The following is a 14,424-nucleotide window of genomic DNA, read 5'->3' on the forward strand; positions in this document are numbered from 1 at the left end:
GAGTTAAACTGATAACCTGGAAAATTCTGGGGGTGACAGGGGCGGGGGAGGGGGCGGCGATACCCTCCCCCCAGACCTCCGGGTGGGCCGAAGCGGCAGGGGCCCTTGTCCCAGGGAGCGGTCGCCGAGGGGCTCGCTAGGGCCTCGGAGACAAAGGACGATGAGGGGAGGCGGGGCCGGGCCGCGGCCGCGGTACGCTCGGGACCCGAGTGCGGCCCCGGGGGTCCCCCTCCGCCCCCCTCCCCCGGGCAAGGGGCGGGTACCTGTTGAGGAAGGCGTTGCCGAAGGCGTTGAGCTTGCGGAAGGGGCGCCGCGGGTCGACGACGAGCGCGTTGCCCGGCACCACGCCCTCGGTGGGGCCGTGCATGACCGCGATGAAAGAGTCGGTGGTGGGCTCGGGCCCGATGCGCATGCCCGGGAAGTCCTGCTCGATCAGGTGCCGGATGAAGGTGGTCTTGCCCGTGCTGTACTGGCCCACAAGGAGCACCATGGGCTTGTTGTCGAAGTCAGCGTCCTCCAGCGCGGGCGAGTGGAACTCGTGGAAGCGGTAGTGCTCCTCCAGGGGCAGCAGCTTCTGCGCGTACAGCTGCCGCAGCCCCTCGGCCACCGTCTGGAAGAGCTCCGGCTCCTTCTTGCGGCGGGCATCTTTGCTGACCCAGCTGAACATGCTGCCGGGGACGGGGCTGGCTGCTGCGGGGCAGAGCGGCGGCTGAGAGCGGGGCGAGGGCGCGGAGCCGAGGCGGGGCCCGGCCGGCCGGCGGAGGGGCGGCGGGGAGCGGCCCGCAATACGCAGGCGCACGGCACGGCCCGCGGAGCGCCCTCCGCGGAGTGGAGCGCGCGCCTCCTCGTGCGGCCTTTATAGGGCCGGGCCCCGCGTTCGGGCGCGCGCGCGCGCGCCGCCGCCGCCGCCGCTAACCGCGCCGGGCCGCGGGGAGAAGGGCCGGGGAGGAAGGAGCCCCACCCGCGAACTCCGCGCCACGTCCTCCCCTCCCCTGCCTCCCATTGGCCGATTCCAAGTATCGCGAGCGCCGCTCGCCGTACTCCCCGCCCCCAGCCCGGGTGCCGAGGCAACCGCACCTGTTTTCGGCCCGCCCTTGGTGGAGCAGCTCGCGCAAGTGTTGCGGTTGGGAAGGCGGGAAGCGAGGGTCGGGCGCGAAGAGGTCCCAGAGCCTACGTGCCTTGCAACATCCGCGAGACGCCGAGTTAGACACCCGGCTCCCCGGCCGCGCGCCCCACCCGCAGTTCCCCCACGAACGGTCCTCCCTCCCCCGCTGGCTCGGAATTCCCCGGAAGTATCGGCGGACCCCCGGGGCGGGGTGCGGGGGGGGGGGGGGGGCTCGCGCCACCCGGCCGAGCTACCCTTCCTTGCCGCCTCCTCGCCCCTGCTTTCCTGATACTACTTCCTACCCCTCTTCTTCATCTGCTTTGGGAGAGGGAGAGAGAGAGTGGAGGAGGCTGAGGGAGTGGAACATCCGAGGTCGGCTGGTAACTGGGGAAAGAAGAATGGGGAGGGAGGGAGAGGTCCCTGGGGAAAATCTGACCAGCAGCAAGAGGCCTGAGCTCCCCGCAGGCCGGTGGGGCTGGGGATTGGAAGAGGGACACAAAGGACATAGGACATGTGGGGAGAAGAGATGGCCTCTCTGAGGAGGCTGCATCTGTGGGTGGGAGAGGGTAGGGGTACACAGGAAGGCCTGGACGCTTGAGTTTTGAGGAAGTGAAATCGGAAATTCCCTATGTCCGGGGGAGGGGAAATGTGGGGCAACAATGAAATCTTGTGGGAATTTAGGGGAAATTAAAATACCCAAATACTTCTGCTTTCTTCTCAGGGTCACCACAAGTCACCCTCTTTTACTCTGACCTGTGGGCCCCCCCCTTACCAGTTCCTGGCTGTTCCATTACACTCATTCCCCCGCCATCATTCCTGGCCACACATCGGCCCCCTTGGCTGTCCAGGTTGGTGAGAATCTTCAGTGGGTGATGTCAGAGCTTTGGGGGACTGTGATTGTTAGGTAACCAGTGTCAGGACACCAAAGTGTAGGAGGAGGGGGTGGGGGTGTGGGGGGTGCAGTGGTGGGGTTGGGGGGAGACTCCTAGGTAGATCTAAAATGCACCATGTCCAACTTTCTGGCTTCTGGGAGATGTGGGATGGAGGCAGGAACTCAAACCTGAGAATGAGCCGAGTTCTTAGGGGAGCTGGGTCAAGTGGGAGCCAGAGAGGGCAAAAGGGGAGGTTTTGCTTGCCCACCCCTTGTAGGATCAGGCCTCAGTGCCTTCTGAAGAAAGAAAATGTTCAATCCATCGCCTTCCCCTCCCCCCTTTGCCTCCCTGACCAGTGGAGAGCCCTGTCTGCACTCTTAAGCCTCTGGCTTACTGCTTTTATTTGGGATTTCGTTAGCATTCTTTTCATCAATACCAGTAAACCAGAAGCCGCAAGACTCTTTTCTTGGTGGACTCCTCAAAAGGCCAGAACTCCTGGGCAGGGCTGTCGCCAGAGGCTGCATGCTGGCTGGTGATCAGAAGCCTTGGGTGGGCCCAGTCCAGACTTCCTGGGCCAGCCTTAGAAGCCAAAGGACTTGCCTCCTCCATGGCGCTTTGAGGGGTCCACCCCGGAGATGTAGTTTTTGGGCTGTTCCAGGGAAGGGCTTGCGGCTGAGGCTCCTGAAAGAGGTGGTTGTTCAATGGCCTGAATGAGGCTTCAGGAAGCCCCCTCTCGGCGGAGTTCGCATTGACCCGCCGTGGTCTTCACATCTCCCCAGAGTCCTCTGTGCTGGGAATAGCTAGCCCGATAAAACTGAAAACAACAAAATGTTCCTGGGTTATTTATACATGAAACTCCAGCCCCTGTTTGTTTTATATGGCGGCTTGACTTTCTCCAAGGAGCGCAAAGAACTGAAAGAAGGCATCTCTCCCCCTCAGTGAGGCTCAAGAGGACAGAAATTAGTTTCCCCCATTTCATGGAGTTGGCACTCGGGTCTTGGGCAGCTTCCTGAGCTAGTAATTCCCAGACTGTGAAAATGTCCTAATTCTCTTTTTGTTGTTGGAGCCGGCTGAGATTCTGTTCGGTGGGAGTTTTGTAAATCATGAGTGAAGCATTTCACTTTTGGTTTCTCTATTTCACTTTCTGTCTGTCTTTGCCCAGGGCCGTGACAAAAGACTAAGGAAGCGTTCAAATATTTTCCTTTCTCGTGGAAATGAGGCCCGTCCCCCACTCCCAGGGTTTCCTTCTTTCAAATTCAGAAACACACACCTGCACAAGTGGGCCTTGTTCTCTAGGTCTGCACGGAGACTGCTCTCAGCAGAAAAGACCTACCTGCTTTCCCTCGAGGTGATCTGCTCAGTCCCATAATGGCCGGGTCTACAAAAGGGTCTATGTACAAGGCCCCTAAAAACAAAAAAAGGGAGAGGGAAAAGAAAAACAGATTTTTGTCCAAATATGGTAGAAGAGTCAGGCTAGAAAAAAAAACACATGGGTTTGTGCCTGGGATGAGGAGTGGTTCATTTTTCCTACCGAGAAAGTCTGTAGACCCAGCTTTTCTTGCAGTCAGAAGGAGTAGATTTGGCCAACAGACGAGTTTTGTCAAACCAAGGTAAAGAAAGGGGGAGGTCTGTTCCTCTGCGGTCTGGGGTCTCCAGCGCCGGCTGCAAGGGCATCCTCTGCGCCCTGTGAAGCCTCTCTCCCGAAGGGGTACGGCAGTGCATGTGGCCATGGGGCTAGGGTCCTGGTGACAGTTGCTGCGTTCTAGGGGCCTCTGAAGGTGTCCCGCGGCGGGGGTAGGCCCAGCTTGGAGGTGACAGGGTGTCAGGGCTGCTCGGGATCTCTGCTTTCAAATCTCAAATGAGAAGAGCCCAAGGCCCAGGGATGGTGAGTGCCTTGCCTGGAGTCACTCAGGCTGAAGAAGAAGCTGGGCCTTTGGAATCTTAACGCCCTCTCCACGCTCAAATCTTGAATTTGCAAGGTCAAGGTCAAGGTCAAGCGGGCGGCCACGCAGAGGGAGAGGGTTTCCAGAACCTCCTTTCCAGATGCAGGCTGGGGTGAACTCTGTCCGTAAGCTCTGCAGCCTGGGGGCCCGTGCTGCATATCGACAGGGTGCTGTGTATACAGAACCCAGTAGTGCTTTGCAGAGCTGAGCCACAGAAGCCTCTGAGCACCTGTGGTAGACACTCCACCCACTGCTGGGCTTCCCAGCATCCCTTCTTACAGGGGCCTCCGGGGCAGGGGCTGCAGCTGAGCACAGGATGCAGTGTTGACACTAAACTCCCCGGGACAGCTCAGGCACCACCTACGGGCTGCCCTCCAGGTCTTTGCTGTGGACACATCCTGTTGGGGGACTCCATGGGAGGTTGTTTTATTATTTGGCACATGAGACTTCTGCTTTCTACAGTGATAGTATCAGGGGTCCTTTGGCAGGGTCTTGGGGTCTCCTTACTCTGTGCTGATAGAAATGGAGGGTACAGGAGAAGAAATGGCAGGACGATGCTGAGGTCAGCAGGGGCCACTGAGGATTCGAGGAGGCCATGGGGCGGTTAAGAGGCTGCCAGGGCTCGTGGCGACGTCAGAGACAAGACGAGATTTGGGAGGTTTGATCTGAGCAGTCTGAGGGGGCACCTGAGGGGCTCAGATGTTGCTGCCTGAGAGACCACAGGTGTAGCTCCACCTGTGTGAGTGCAGGCCACTGCCCTCCTTGCGTCCCCTTCACGCACGCTTTTCTGCTTCAGCTCACTCTCCCTCACCATAGCCTCGAGCCCCTGTTGCCCCATGGCGGGAGTGGAGGGGGGGCTACCCTGAGCCTCTGCATGGGCCTCACAGGCTGGGGGCTGGGGAGCAATTCTGTGCCCAACAGGGTGTCACACGTGTCTACCAGGGCACAGGCCCAGCTCCCTTGGCCTCTGGCCCAGCCCCTCACACCCACACCTCCATGGGGGTCAGACATTGTGCCCAAGGCCACCCTCCAGGCATGTGTGCTGACCTACATCTCCCTCTTCCTTCCCCCACATCAGTCTCCATGAAAGTCCCACTGAGCTGGGTGGTCCATGCAGCTGCCCCAGGTGACCTGGCTCTGCCAGGAGTCAGTCTCTCACTTCCCTTTTGGCCCAGCTGGAACATTTCTCTGACCTGCGTCTTCTTCATCCTGCCCTAAGTACAGGCAATGAAAATGGGTCATCTGAAAAGAGACTGGGAGCTGGGGAGCTGAGAGGACCCAGTCCTGCCCAAGCTCCATGCTTGTTCTCAGGAATAACGTGTTGGGACTTGTCCAAGGGCAGGGATGCAGCAAGACCCTTCCCAGAGCTGGCGTCGAGCCTCCGTTTCCTGCTCAGCTAGCCTGGCCTCTGGCCCCTTGGTTCCAAGACCTCGCCCTGAAACACCCCATCACCCTTTGCTAATCATGGTAGGCAGAATTCCAAGCTGTACCCAAGGTTTCCCACTCTGGTGTACACAGCTGGTATAGGACCTGGGATTGTGACTGATGGGTTTACTCTGTGATAGGTCATGTTCAGTGGCACAGTTGACTTTATTTTGTTTATTTACTTAAAAGATTTTATTTATTTGAGAGAGAGAGCATACGTGTGTGCACGAGGAGGGGGGAGGGGCAAAGGGAGAGGGAGAAGTAGGCTGCCCGCTGAGCCGGGAGCCCAACGCCAGCTCGATCCCAGGACCCTGAGATCATGAGCCGAGCGGAAGGCAGACGCTCAACCGGCTGAGCCACCCAGGCGCCCCCACAGTTGACTTTAGATACGAGATTCTCCCAGTGGTCTGACCTAATCACAGGAGCTCTTGAAAAGCAGAGTTTTCTCCAGCTGGTTGCAGAGGAAGGAAGTCAGAAATTCAAAGCTCAAGAAGGATTCAATGTACCAGTGTTGGCTTGAAGATGGAAGGTGGCCACGTGGAAGGAATGTAGTGGCCTCTAGGAGCCGAGAGCTGACAACCAGCAAGGAAGCCCAATCCCTGCCAGAGGACAACGAGAACAGGCATGGAGGGAGACTCCCTCTACCCCTGAGCCTCCAGCTGAGAGCTGGGCTAACACCGGATCTCAGCGTCCGAGACTCTGGACTTCTGACCCACAGAATTATGAGCTAATAAATGGTTGTTTTAAGCCACTAAGTTTGTGGTGGGAAGACTGCTGCAGCAGTGGATGTGTCTTTTGGTCAACTGATGATTTATTCGATTGGCAACACTTGGCAGCCATTCAACAGGCGACGAGAAAAAAAGAAAGGAAATTAAGAGTGATCGTGGAGTCAATAACTGAGAAAGCAGATTGCAAGACTGAACACAGTGCAGCCTGGCTCAATACACACACACACGCACACGGTTCCCAACCAGAGGTGGTTTTGCTCCCCAGGAAACATCTGGCAATGTGGAGACATTCTTGGTGGTCACAACTTGGGGAGCATTGCTGGCATCCGGCGGGCTGGAGTCAGGGATGCCGCTTACCATCCTACAATGCATAGGAGAGCCCCCAACAGAATTATCCAGCCCCGAATGTCGACAGAAGGTTGAGACGATCCCACTTGCACCCAGCCACTGTTGTAGCATAAGGATAGTGCAAGATCAGGTTCCGGTCCCACCAACTGTGTGATCTTCGGTAAGGCTTGAGCTGAGGTCTCTGGGACCAGCTGTAAGGAAAGCACCTACTTCTAGGAGTAAATGAGTTAATGTACAATGTGTGTAGAACAACAATGTCAGCTAACTTGAGTGATTACAGGAAATGTCTACAGGGCTATGCTTGCATCATAGGAGCTGGGGCAATTTTTGTTGACTTTTCTATATTGCTCAAATTTGATATAATGGACATCTTTGACTTCCTTAACTGGGTGGAGGGGGGGAAGCTGAGGGACAAAACAACTGGCCTGTACTCTCCAAAAATGTTGAGATCTTGACAAACAGAGCAAAACTGAGGACAGTTCCAGACTAAAAAAGGCTGAAGGGACCTGGCGACCACATGTGAGGTCTGATCTCCATTTATTGGGACAGGTGGTGACATTTGAAAGGGGATAGCAGGGGCACCTGGGTAGCCCAGTGGGTTAAGCGTCCCGACTCTTGATTTCTTCAGCTCAGGTCATGATCTCAGGGTCGTGGGATGGAGCCCCAGGTTGGGCTCTACACTCGGCACAGAGTCGGCTTTGGATTTTCTCTCTCCTCTCTCTGCCCCTCCCCCTGCTTGTGCTCTCTCTCAAATAAAAAGATAAAATCTTAAAAAAACAACAACAAAAAGAAAGTGGATGGCATGTTCGATCGCATCACAGTATTGCTTCACTGTCGCCAGGCCTAAATTTGGTAACTGTATCGTGGTTGTGTAAGAGATTTCATTTTTGTGGGGGGGGGATACATGTTGAAATATTTAAGGGTGAAGGGTCATAACCTGTATAACCTCTCAAATGGTTCAGAGGAAATTTGGGAGGTGTGAGAGAGAAAGAGAAAGAGAAAGCAAATGTTGCAAAATGTTACTACTATTGGTAAATCCCGGTGAAGGGTAGATGGGTGTTCATTGTACTTTTCTTGCAACTTTTTTGTTTTGTCAAAAACAAAAACAGGCCTGTGACTGGGTGCTCCTCCTTCAGGCCCTCCGGGGCCTGGGCCAGTGTTACATTTGCTGCCCCATGCCCGACCCAGCAGTGCCAAAATCCATTTATAGTAAAATGGAGAAACCAACTGTTTTCTATTCATACAGTGGAATGCCGCACAGCCGTGAATGAACTGAACGTGAGCAAACCATGGCCCCAGCGACCTCCTGGGGACAGCCGGACCCAGCGGCAGGGTTCCATTTGGATAATAAACACATACCACCACCAACAAAGACAGGCAGAATGAACATATATTGTTTTAGGCTGCATACACCGGGGGTGGGGGGTGGGGTGGTGAACCCCAGGGAAGGGCCATGAAGTGATGATCATAAAGGGCAGCATTGTGTTTACCTGGGGAGGGGGTCACCTGGAAGGACACTTGTGAGGGGGGGCTCTGAAGCACAGAGATTTTCTTTTCTTTTTTTAAAGATTTATTTATTTAGGGGCGCCCGGGTGGCTCAGTCGTTAAGCGTCTGCCTTCGGCTCGAGTCGTAATCCTAGGGTCCTGGGATCGAGCCCCGCATCGGGCTCCCTGCTCCTCGGGAAGCCTGCTTCTCCCTCTCCCACTCCCCCCGCTTGTGTTCCCTCTCTCGCTGTCTCTCTCTCTCTGTCAAATAAATAAAATCTTGAAAAATTTATTTATCTGAGAGAGAGAGCGCGCGCGCAAGCGTGGAGGGGGGAGGGGCAAAGAGAATTTTAAGCAGACTCCCTGGTGAGAGAGGACCCCCCCCCCCCCCGCCCCGCCATGCCTTGATCCCCGGACCCTGAAATCCTGACCTGAGCCAAAATCAAGAGTCTGAAGCTTAACCGACTGCACCACCCAGGCGCCCCCAGGGATTTTCTTTTTTGAGTGGTAGTTACACAGGGACTTACTTTATAATTACACAAATATACACTATACATTTATGTTTTATACACAAATAGCAGCTGTAAAAGTCCCAGCAAGGAACCCCCCACTTTGTGCCAGGTGCGCCCTGAGTGCCTGGGACCCGCCACTGTGTTAAGGACGCTGACTGACCCTTGTGAGGGCCTGGAGGGGGCCTGGAGGGGGCCTGGAGGGGGCCTGGCGCCCGCCTCCCGCCTTGGACGGGCTGGGGAGGAGGACCGGGAGGACCCGCCCCACCCAGCTCGGGAGGGACGCGCCCCAGTGCACCCCCTGGTGGTGGCTTCAGGGAGTGAGGCTTGTAGAAGAGCGAGTTCCCCACCGCCCCCAACCCCATGCCTCCTTCTTTCAGCACCTTTCCCCCTGTTATTCCCTCCTCTTCCAGTGCTCACCACCTGTTCCTGGGAGTCACCTCAGCAAAAGCTGGACTCGCACTCACCTCTCAGGGAGACTTCCCCAATCAAAGCCGCTGTACTCTGACCTTTCCTTCCCCCATCGGCCTTTCTTTGCGGGTCCAAACGGTGAATTTGCATATCCTCTCCGGACACCTGGTCGGCATCCTGTCGTTTCACACATGTGTGGTGAGGGTGAGGGCCGGCACTCACTGAGGGCCTCCCACCTGCCAGTGCTGGCTGACCGCCCGGCTTCGGATGCCTGCCTCCCCCCAGGCACCTCCATCCACGCATCAGGCAGTCCTGCAGCTTTGCAGTTATGAAGATGCTACTCTGTGCCAGTCTGAGGCTACAGGAAACCAAAAGTCAGTAGCTGGTGCCGCCCGGGGTTCACAAGCTGGGCGGGAAATAGCTAGGCATTGGTGGCGGCTGTCATGGGGGACTCTAAGAGAGCTCACAGAACAGCCTGGGAACCAGCGACTGGGACGGCGAGCAGCAGGCATCCTGGAGGGCTCAGGAGGAAGTGGGAGCAGCATCCCGGCGAGGCAAGATGGGCACAGGCCCAGGGCCTGTCGGGAAACGGCCACAGGTCAGGGGAGAGAGAGGAGCCAGTCCGAGGCAGCTGGATCTGCCTTGCTCAGGAGTTGGGACGTGACCTGCTGGAGCTGCAGATGCTCCGTGGAGGGTGAAGGAGGTGGACACCCAAGGCAGGGGCGGCTGCCTGCCACCACCTTCCACCCTAAGCCAGTACTCTGGGCCTGTGGCCTGACAGCCCCGAGAGGTCAGAGTTCAGCTCCTTGCCATTCGGCCAGTGTATCTTGAACACCTACTATGCTGGGGCGGGGCAGGCAGGAGGACTGAATCATGTCATGGACTTTGCCCTCAAGGAGTCTCAGACCAGCACCAGGATATCAGATAAGGGCACAGAGGGGCGCCTGGGTGGCTCAGTCATTAAGCGTCTGCCTTCAGCTCCGGTCATGATCCCGGGGTCCTGGGATCGAGTCCCACGTTGGGCTCCCTGCTCAGCGGGGAGTCTCCTTCTCCCTCTGCCCCTCCCCCCATTCATTCTCTCAATCTCTCTCCCTCAAATAAATAAAATCTTTAAAAAAAAAAAAAAAGATGGGCACCTGGGTGGCTCAGTCGGTTAAGCGTCTGCCTTCGGCTCAGGTCATGATCCTGGAGTCCTGGGATCGAGTCCCGCATCGGGCTCCCTGCTCAGCGGGTAGCCTGCTTCTCCCTCTGACCCTCTCCCCTCTCATGCTGTTTCTCTCTCTCTCTCTCTCAAATAAATAAAGAGAATCTTAAAAAAAAAAAAAAACGCAGAGCTCTCAACCCCACAGGAATAAGATGAGGGGGTGGTGGGAGAGGCCTACAGAGCCCAAGGTGCAGTGGGGGTGGGCAGCTCCTGCAGTCATGGGAGGGCCCTCTGAGCAGGGCCTCAGTAGAGATGGGGGCCCAGGGAGCCGGAGCAGATAGGGCAGTGTGAGCAAAGCCACACTGGGAAAAGTGAAAGTGTCATAAGGGCCGGAGAGGGTGGCTGGATGCTTGTCAGCCGCATAGTCCATGGAGAGAGAAGGTTTGACTACTCTGTGACTTTATTATTATTATTATTATTTTAACGATTCTCTTTATTTATTTGACAGAGAGAGACACAGCGAGAGCAGGAACACAAGCAGGGGGAGTGGGAGAGGGAGAAGCAGACTTCCCGCCGAGCAGGGAGCCCGATGCGGGGCTCAATCCCAGGACCCTGGGACCATGACGTGAGCCGAAGGCAGATGCTTAACCATCTGAGCTACCCAGGAGCCCCTACTCCGTGACTGTAGCAAGATGTGCACCCTCTATGAGTCCGTGTCTTCATCTCCGGAATAGGCTCATGACCGTGGCTTTGCAAGGTCATCGAGCTGACCCCAGGGGACTGACGTGAGCAAGTGCTCAGCACACAGAGAGGGCACAAGAACCGGCTCCTATTATTATGCAATTTGAACTTTATTCTTAGGTCTATGTTTCCAGTTTTGGAAAGTTTATCTTTTAAAATATATATTTTTAAAGATTTTATTTACTCATTCATGAGAGACGGAGAGAGAGAGAGAGAGAGAAGCAAAGGGAGAAGCAGCAGGGAGCCCGATGCGGGACTTGATCCCAGGACCCCGGGATCATGACCTGAGCCGAAGGCAGATGCTTAACCATCTGAGCCACCCAGGCGCCCTGGAAAGTTTATCTTTTAGCAGCAGAAGCCTTTTTATTCAAATGAGAATGTCTCCAGAACTGCATCGTATCGAAGCCGGGCAGGAGTGAGGCTGTGTGGGAAGCTGGTGCAGGGCCTGGGTCTGCGGTCCTGACTGCTAGGGTGCCCAGCTGGTGGCGGGGCCGGGGGAGCCTGGGGGTGGGGGGGTGGGGAACCCGAGGGGGGGGCAGGGAGGGAGCAAGTGGAGGGAGGCTGGGTCCTCGTCCTGGGGGGAGTTCTGACACAGACTGGGGCCCAGGGCCCTTGGCCCCTCTTGGCCACACGGGACATTGGTGGTGCTTCCTTGGGGTGCAAGACAAAGGCTTAGGATCTGTTCAGACATTTATCGAGCACGCACCTGGGCCTGGGCTGGGCTGGGAGCCGAGCTCCCAGGTGGTGGGGGGGATGGACACACTGAGGGAGTTCTGTCCTCTGGGGAAACACAGGGTGCTGGGGGCGCCCAGGTGGGCAGTGGGGATCAAGTGGGCTTCAGGAAGGCTTCCTGGAAGCAGCAAATGCTTGGGCAGAGCTGGGAACAGTTAGTAAGGTGAACCTGGCCAAAAAAAAAAAAAAAAAGCTGGAAGGGCGTTCCAGGCAGAGGGAACAGCATGGATAAGGCGCAGAGGCTTGCCACAAACAGTCCATATAGAGGTGGAGCCCTAAAGCAGCACGGGCTCACAGGAGGGGAAATGGAAAGGTAGGAATTAGACAGGAGGGAGTTGGGCCTGAGTGCTGCACTGGGGCAGCAAGTCTTCATTGCCCTCTGGGTCCCCAAAGCCCTGTCCCTTCCCCCACAGGTCCCGGTGGCCGGCATTGAGGCGAACATACCTGTGACCTATGGAATTGGCAGCCAGAGGGGAGAAGAGAGCACTGGCTGTCAATTCATAGGTCAGAGCCCTGTGCACTCGGTCTCAGGAGCCCGCTGACGGCCCACCGGCCTTGGCCATGCTGGGCCTGGGAGCGTGGCCATGGAGGTCCCTGCTGGTCTGCTGGGCAGCAGCCACCTCTCCTCCTCCGTGCATACTGGCCCCCATCCCCAATAACAGCAGCCCCACTGGAACCAGTGGGCACTTCCACATGGAGTTGCTGTTACAGGGGGTGAAAACCGGCTGGAGGCCTGGGCCCTGCCTGCCTGGTAGCTGCCCTTGGGCAGAAGTCTGGGGAGGACCTCATGCCCACCCATCGGGTCCATGGTCTTTTTATTGAGGCTCCTTATCATCCGCGGCCCACACCTCGAGTCCCTGCACCAGCCCCCCCCTTCTCTGGGCGAAGTCCAGGCTCAGCCCCAGCTCTGCTCATAAAGCCGGGAGTGGCTCTGATTTACAGCTCCCGGGCAGCCTTTGCCCACTCTGCCACCCCCACGCCCTCTGTCCCCAAGTTCCTTGTTTCCTCCTTTCTTTCCCAACCAGAGCGGGGCCTCAGTTCCAGGTTGGGCCACGGCGGCCTCCACCCTCTGCCCTTTGCCCACCCTTCCTGCCACAACCGCAGGGCAGAGGGACAGCGAGGGACAGCTGGGCATCTGTCAGTCTCCAGGGCCCAGATTCCTGGGGATGGCCCCAGATGAGAAGCAGGAGGCAAGACTGAGAGGGGTGGGGGTGCAGGGGGGAGACAGAAAGTAGGTGAGTGAGGCAGAGAGGCCAAGAGAGAAGCAGATGTGGAACAGGAGGGAACTGGAAAGGAACAGAGCAAATAGGGACAGAGAACGGTGAGGGGGGAGGCAGGGGGAGAACAGGGACCTTGATGCTGATACACAAACCTGCTGGTGACCGCATGCTAAGAACAGGGCTGTCACAACCACCATCGGGAAGAACACTTAGCACCTCAGTGGCCTGAGAGCCAGCAGGGGTCTGGGAGCTGGGTGACCTTGAGCACGTGGCTTAACCTCTCTGAGCGGTTGGCTGGTTCCTCACGTGCAAATCAGGGCCTGTGAGGCCTGTCCTGCCCTCTGGCTTGACTGGTGGGAAGCCACCCTCCCTTCAAGCTTTGGTTCTATCCCCGCTGTGGGGAGTGGAAGGGGCTGCTGGCTGTGGTCCCTGAGCGGGCCCAGGACCCCCAGAGGAGCGGACTTTTCTCCTGCAAAGTGTGTTTGCACCCACCCTCCCATTCCGCAGACAGGATCTGGCCCAAGAGGTTTCAGTGACAGGTTCCAATGCCAATCCCACCCCCACCTAGGGGACATTTTGGAGAACCCAAAACTTCTGGAGGGGAGAGGGGACCTGGGACTCTGAGCCTCGAGAGTGGACTTGGGTAGTGGAAATGCCCAGAGAGGCAAAGGAGGCTGCCCAAGGTCACAAAGCAGGGCCTTGAGGTCCGTCCTGTCTGGCAACTTCTCTGAAGTGGCCTCCTTCCTCTTGGGATGCAGTCAAGGTGGGATGGGAGGTCCCTGGGCAGGAGTCCTTTGCCTGGGAGGACAGGCCTGTGAATGAAGACACCATAGCAGGGGACACCTCCCACCCGCTTGAACCCAGAAGGCCCTCCCGAAGACGCCCAGGAAAGGCTAAGCGCCAGGCTTGGCGGAGGCAGTGGTGGTGGCCACCCAAGCAGGAGTCCCGGCCCTCTCATCTCACAGGGGGAAATGGGGGCCCAAGGCTGGAAGGGACTTGCGTGGTTCACCCAGCAGCTGCCTAGGCCCTTTCCTTTCTTCCTCAGAAGGCCTGGGGCCCCTGCAGCAGGCGGCTGGGCTCAGGACAGCCCTGGGCTCAGGGGATGTGGGGGTCTGACTGCCCGGGGAAGGCTCTTACCTGGGTGCCTGGCTGGCCCTCGGGGCACAAGGAGGAAGTAGGGGCACCCTGGGCCCAGTGCCTTTTGAGCCGTTGGCCCAGCCCCTGGCGGTGGTTAATGATTATCCTGTTGCCTGTCAATAGGGATCGCAAGTGTGGTTCGAAGGGCATGGAACCCTGGACTGTGCCCAGGCAGGGTGGGGCACTTCTAGGAAGCACCAGGCTGGGCCACCCCCCCATCCCCGCCGGTGGCATCAGACCCCAGACCCCAGCCACCCACACCCTGTCTTCTTCCACTGGCCCCCCGCCCCGTCCGTTTGGCTGACTGCCCCAGGTGACCATGGGCGGCCAGGACCCCCGGGATCCACCTGGACAAAACTCCTGCTCTGTTCACTTGGTACCCAAAGGGGGCAGCAAGGACATAGAAGGGACCAGGGGGATCTTTGCTCCCCCGAGAGAGCTGTAGATGACCCTGGCAAGTGAGGGTTCTCTAAGTCTGTGCCTCTTAACCTGAGCCTCAGCTTCCCGAGGCCCACCGCCCACGTGCTTCGGCGCAGTGCTACCGGGGAGCGAGGTGGGTGGGGCATGCTCAGATTAGCCCCTCGATCTGAAGAAACAAGGTACGTGTGTGGGGGGGGCTGTAAC

General features: G+C 57.5%; 1 protein-coding gene and 1 long non-coding RNA gene across 3 annotated transcripts in view; one reads left to right on the forward strand and one right to left on the reverse strand.

The window, feature by feature from the left end:
- EHD1 (EH domain containing 1) overlaps window positions 1-1,959 on the reverse strand; it is a 22,362-nt gene extending 20,403 nt beyond the window's left edge. Inside the window, exons 1-4 of one of the 2 annotated variants that reach the window (XM_027578400.2) lie at window positions 1,878-1,911; window positions 1,408-1,489; window positions 1,078-1,178; window positions 264-690 (exon numbers count right to left, since the gene is read on the reverse strand). In XM_027578400.2, the coding sequence (XP_027434201.1) occupies window positions 264-690; window positions 1,078-1,178; window positions 1,408-1,489; window positions 1,878-1,905 (638 nt within the window). In that variant the 5' untranslated portion in view covers window positions 1,906-1,911. Of the gene's footprint in view, window positions 1-263; window positions 691-1,077; window positions 1,179-1,407; window positions 1,490-1,877 lie in introns of both variants that reach the window. The other variant, XM_027578401.2, reaches the window with a different exon arrangement.
- LOC113913918 lies at window positions 1,196-8,958 on the forward strand. The gene is made up of 3 exons (XR_003517300.2): window positions 1,196-1,477; window positions 1,827-1,953; window positions 8,829-8,958. It is a non-coding gene; the product is annotated as an uncharacterized LOC113913918 (long non-coding RNA).
- Window positions 8,959-14,424: the final 5,466 nt, after the last annotated feature.

Source organism: Zalophus californianus, chromosome 11, assembly GCF_009762305.2.
Source record: "Zalophus californianus isolate mZalCal1 chromosome 11, mZalCal1.pri.v2, whole genome shotgun sequence".
Taxonomy (NCBI): Eukaryota; Metazoa; Chordata; class Mammalia; order Carnivora; family Otariidae; genus Zalophus; species Zalophus californianus.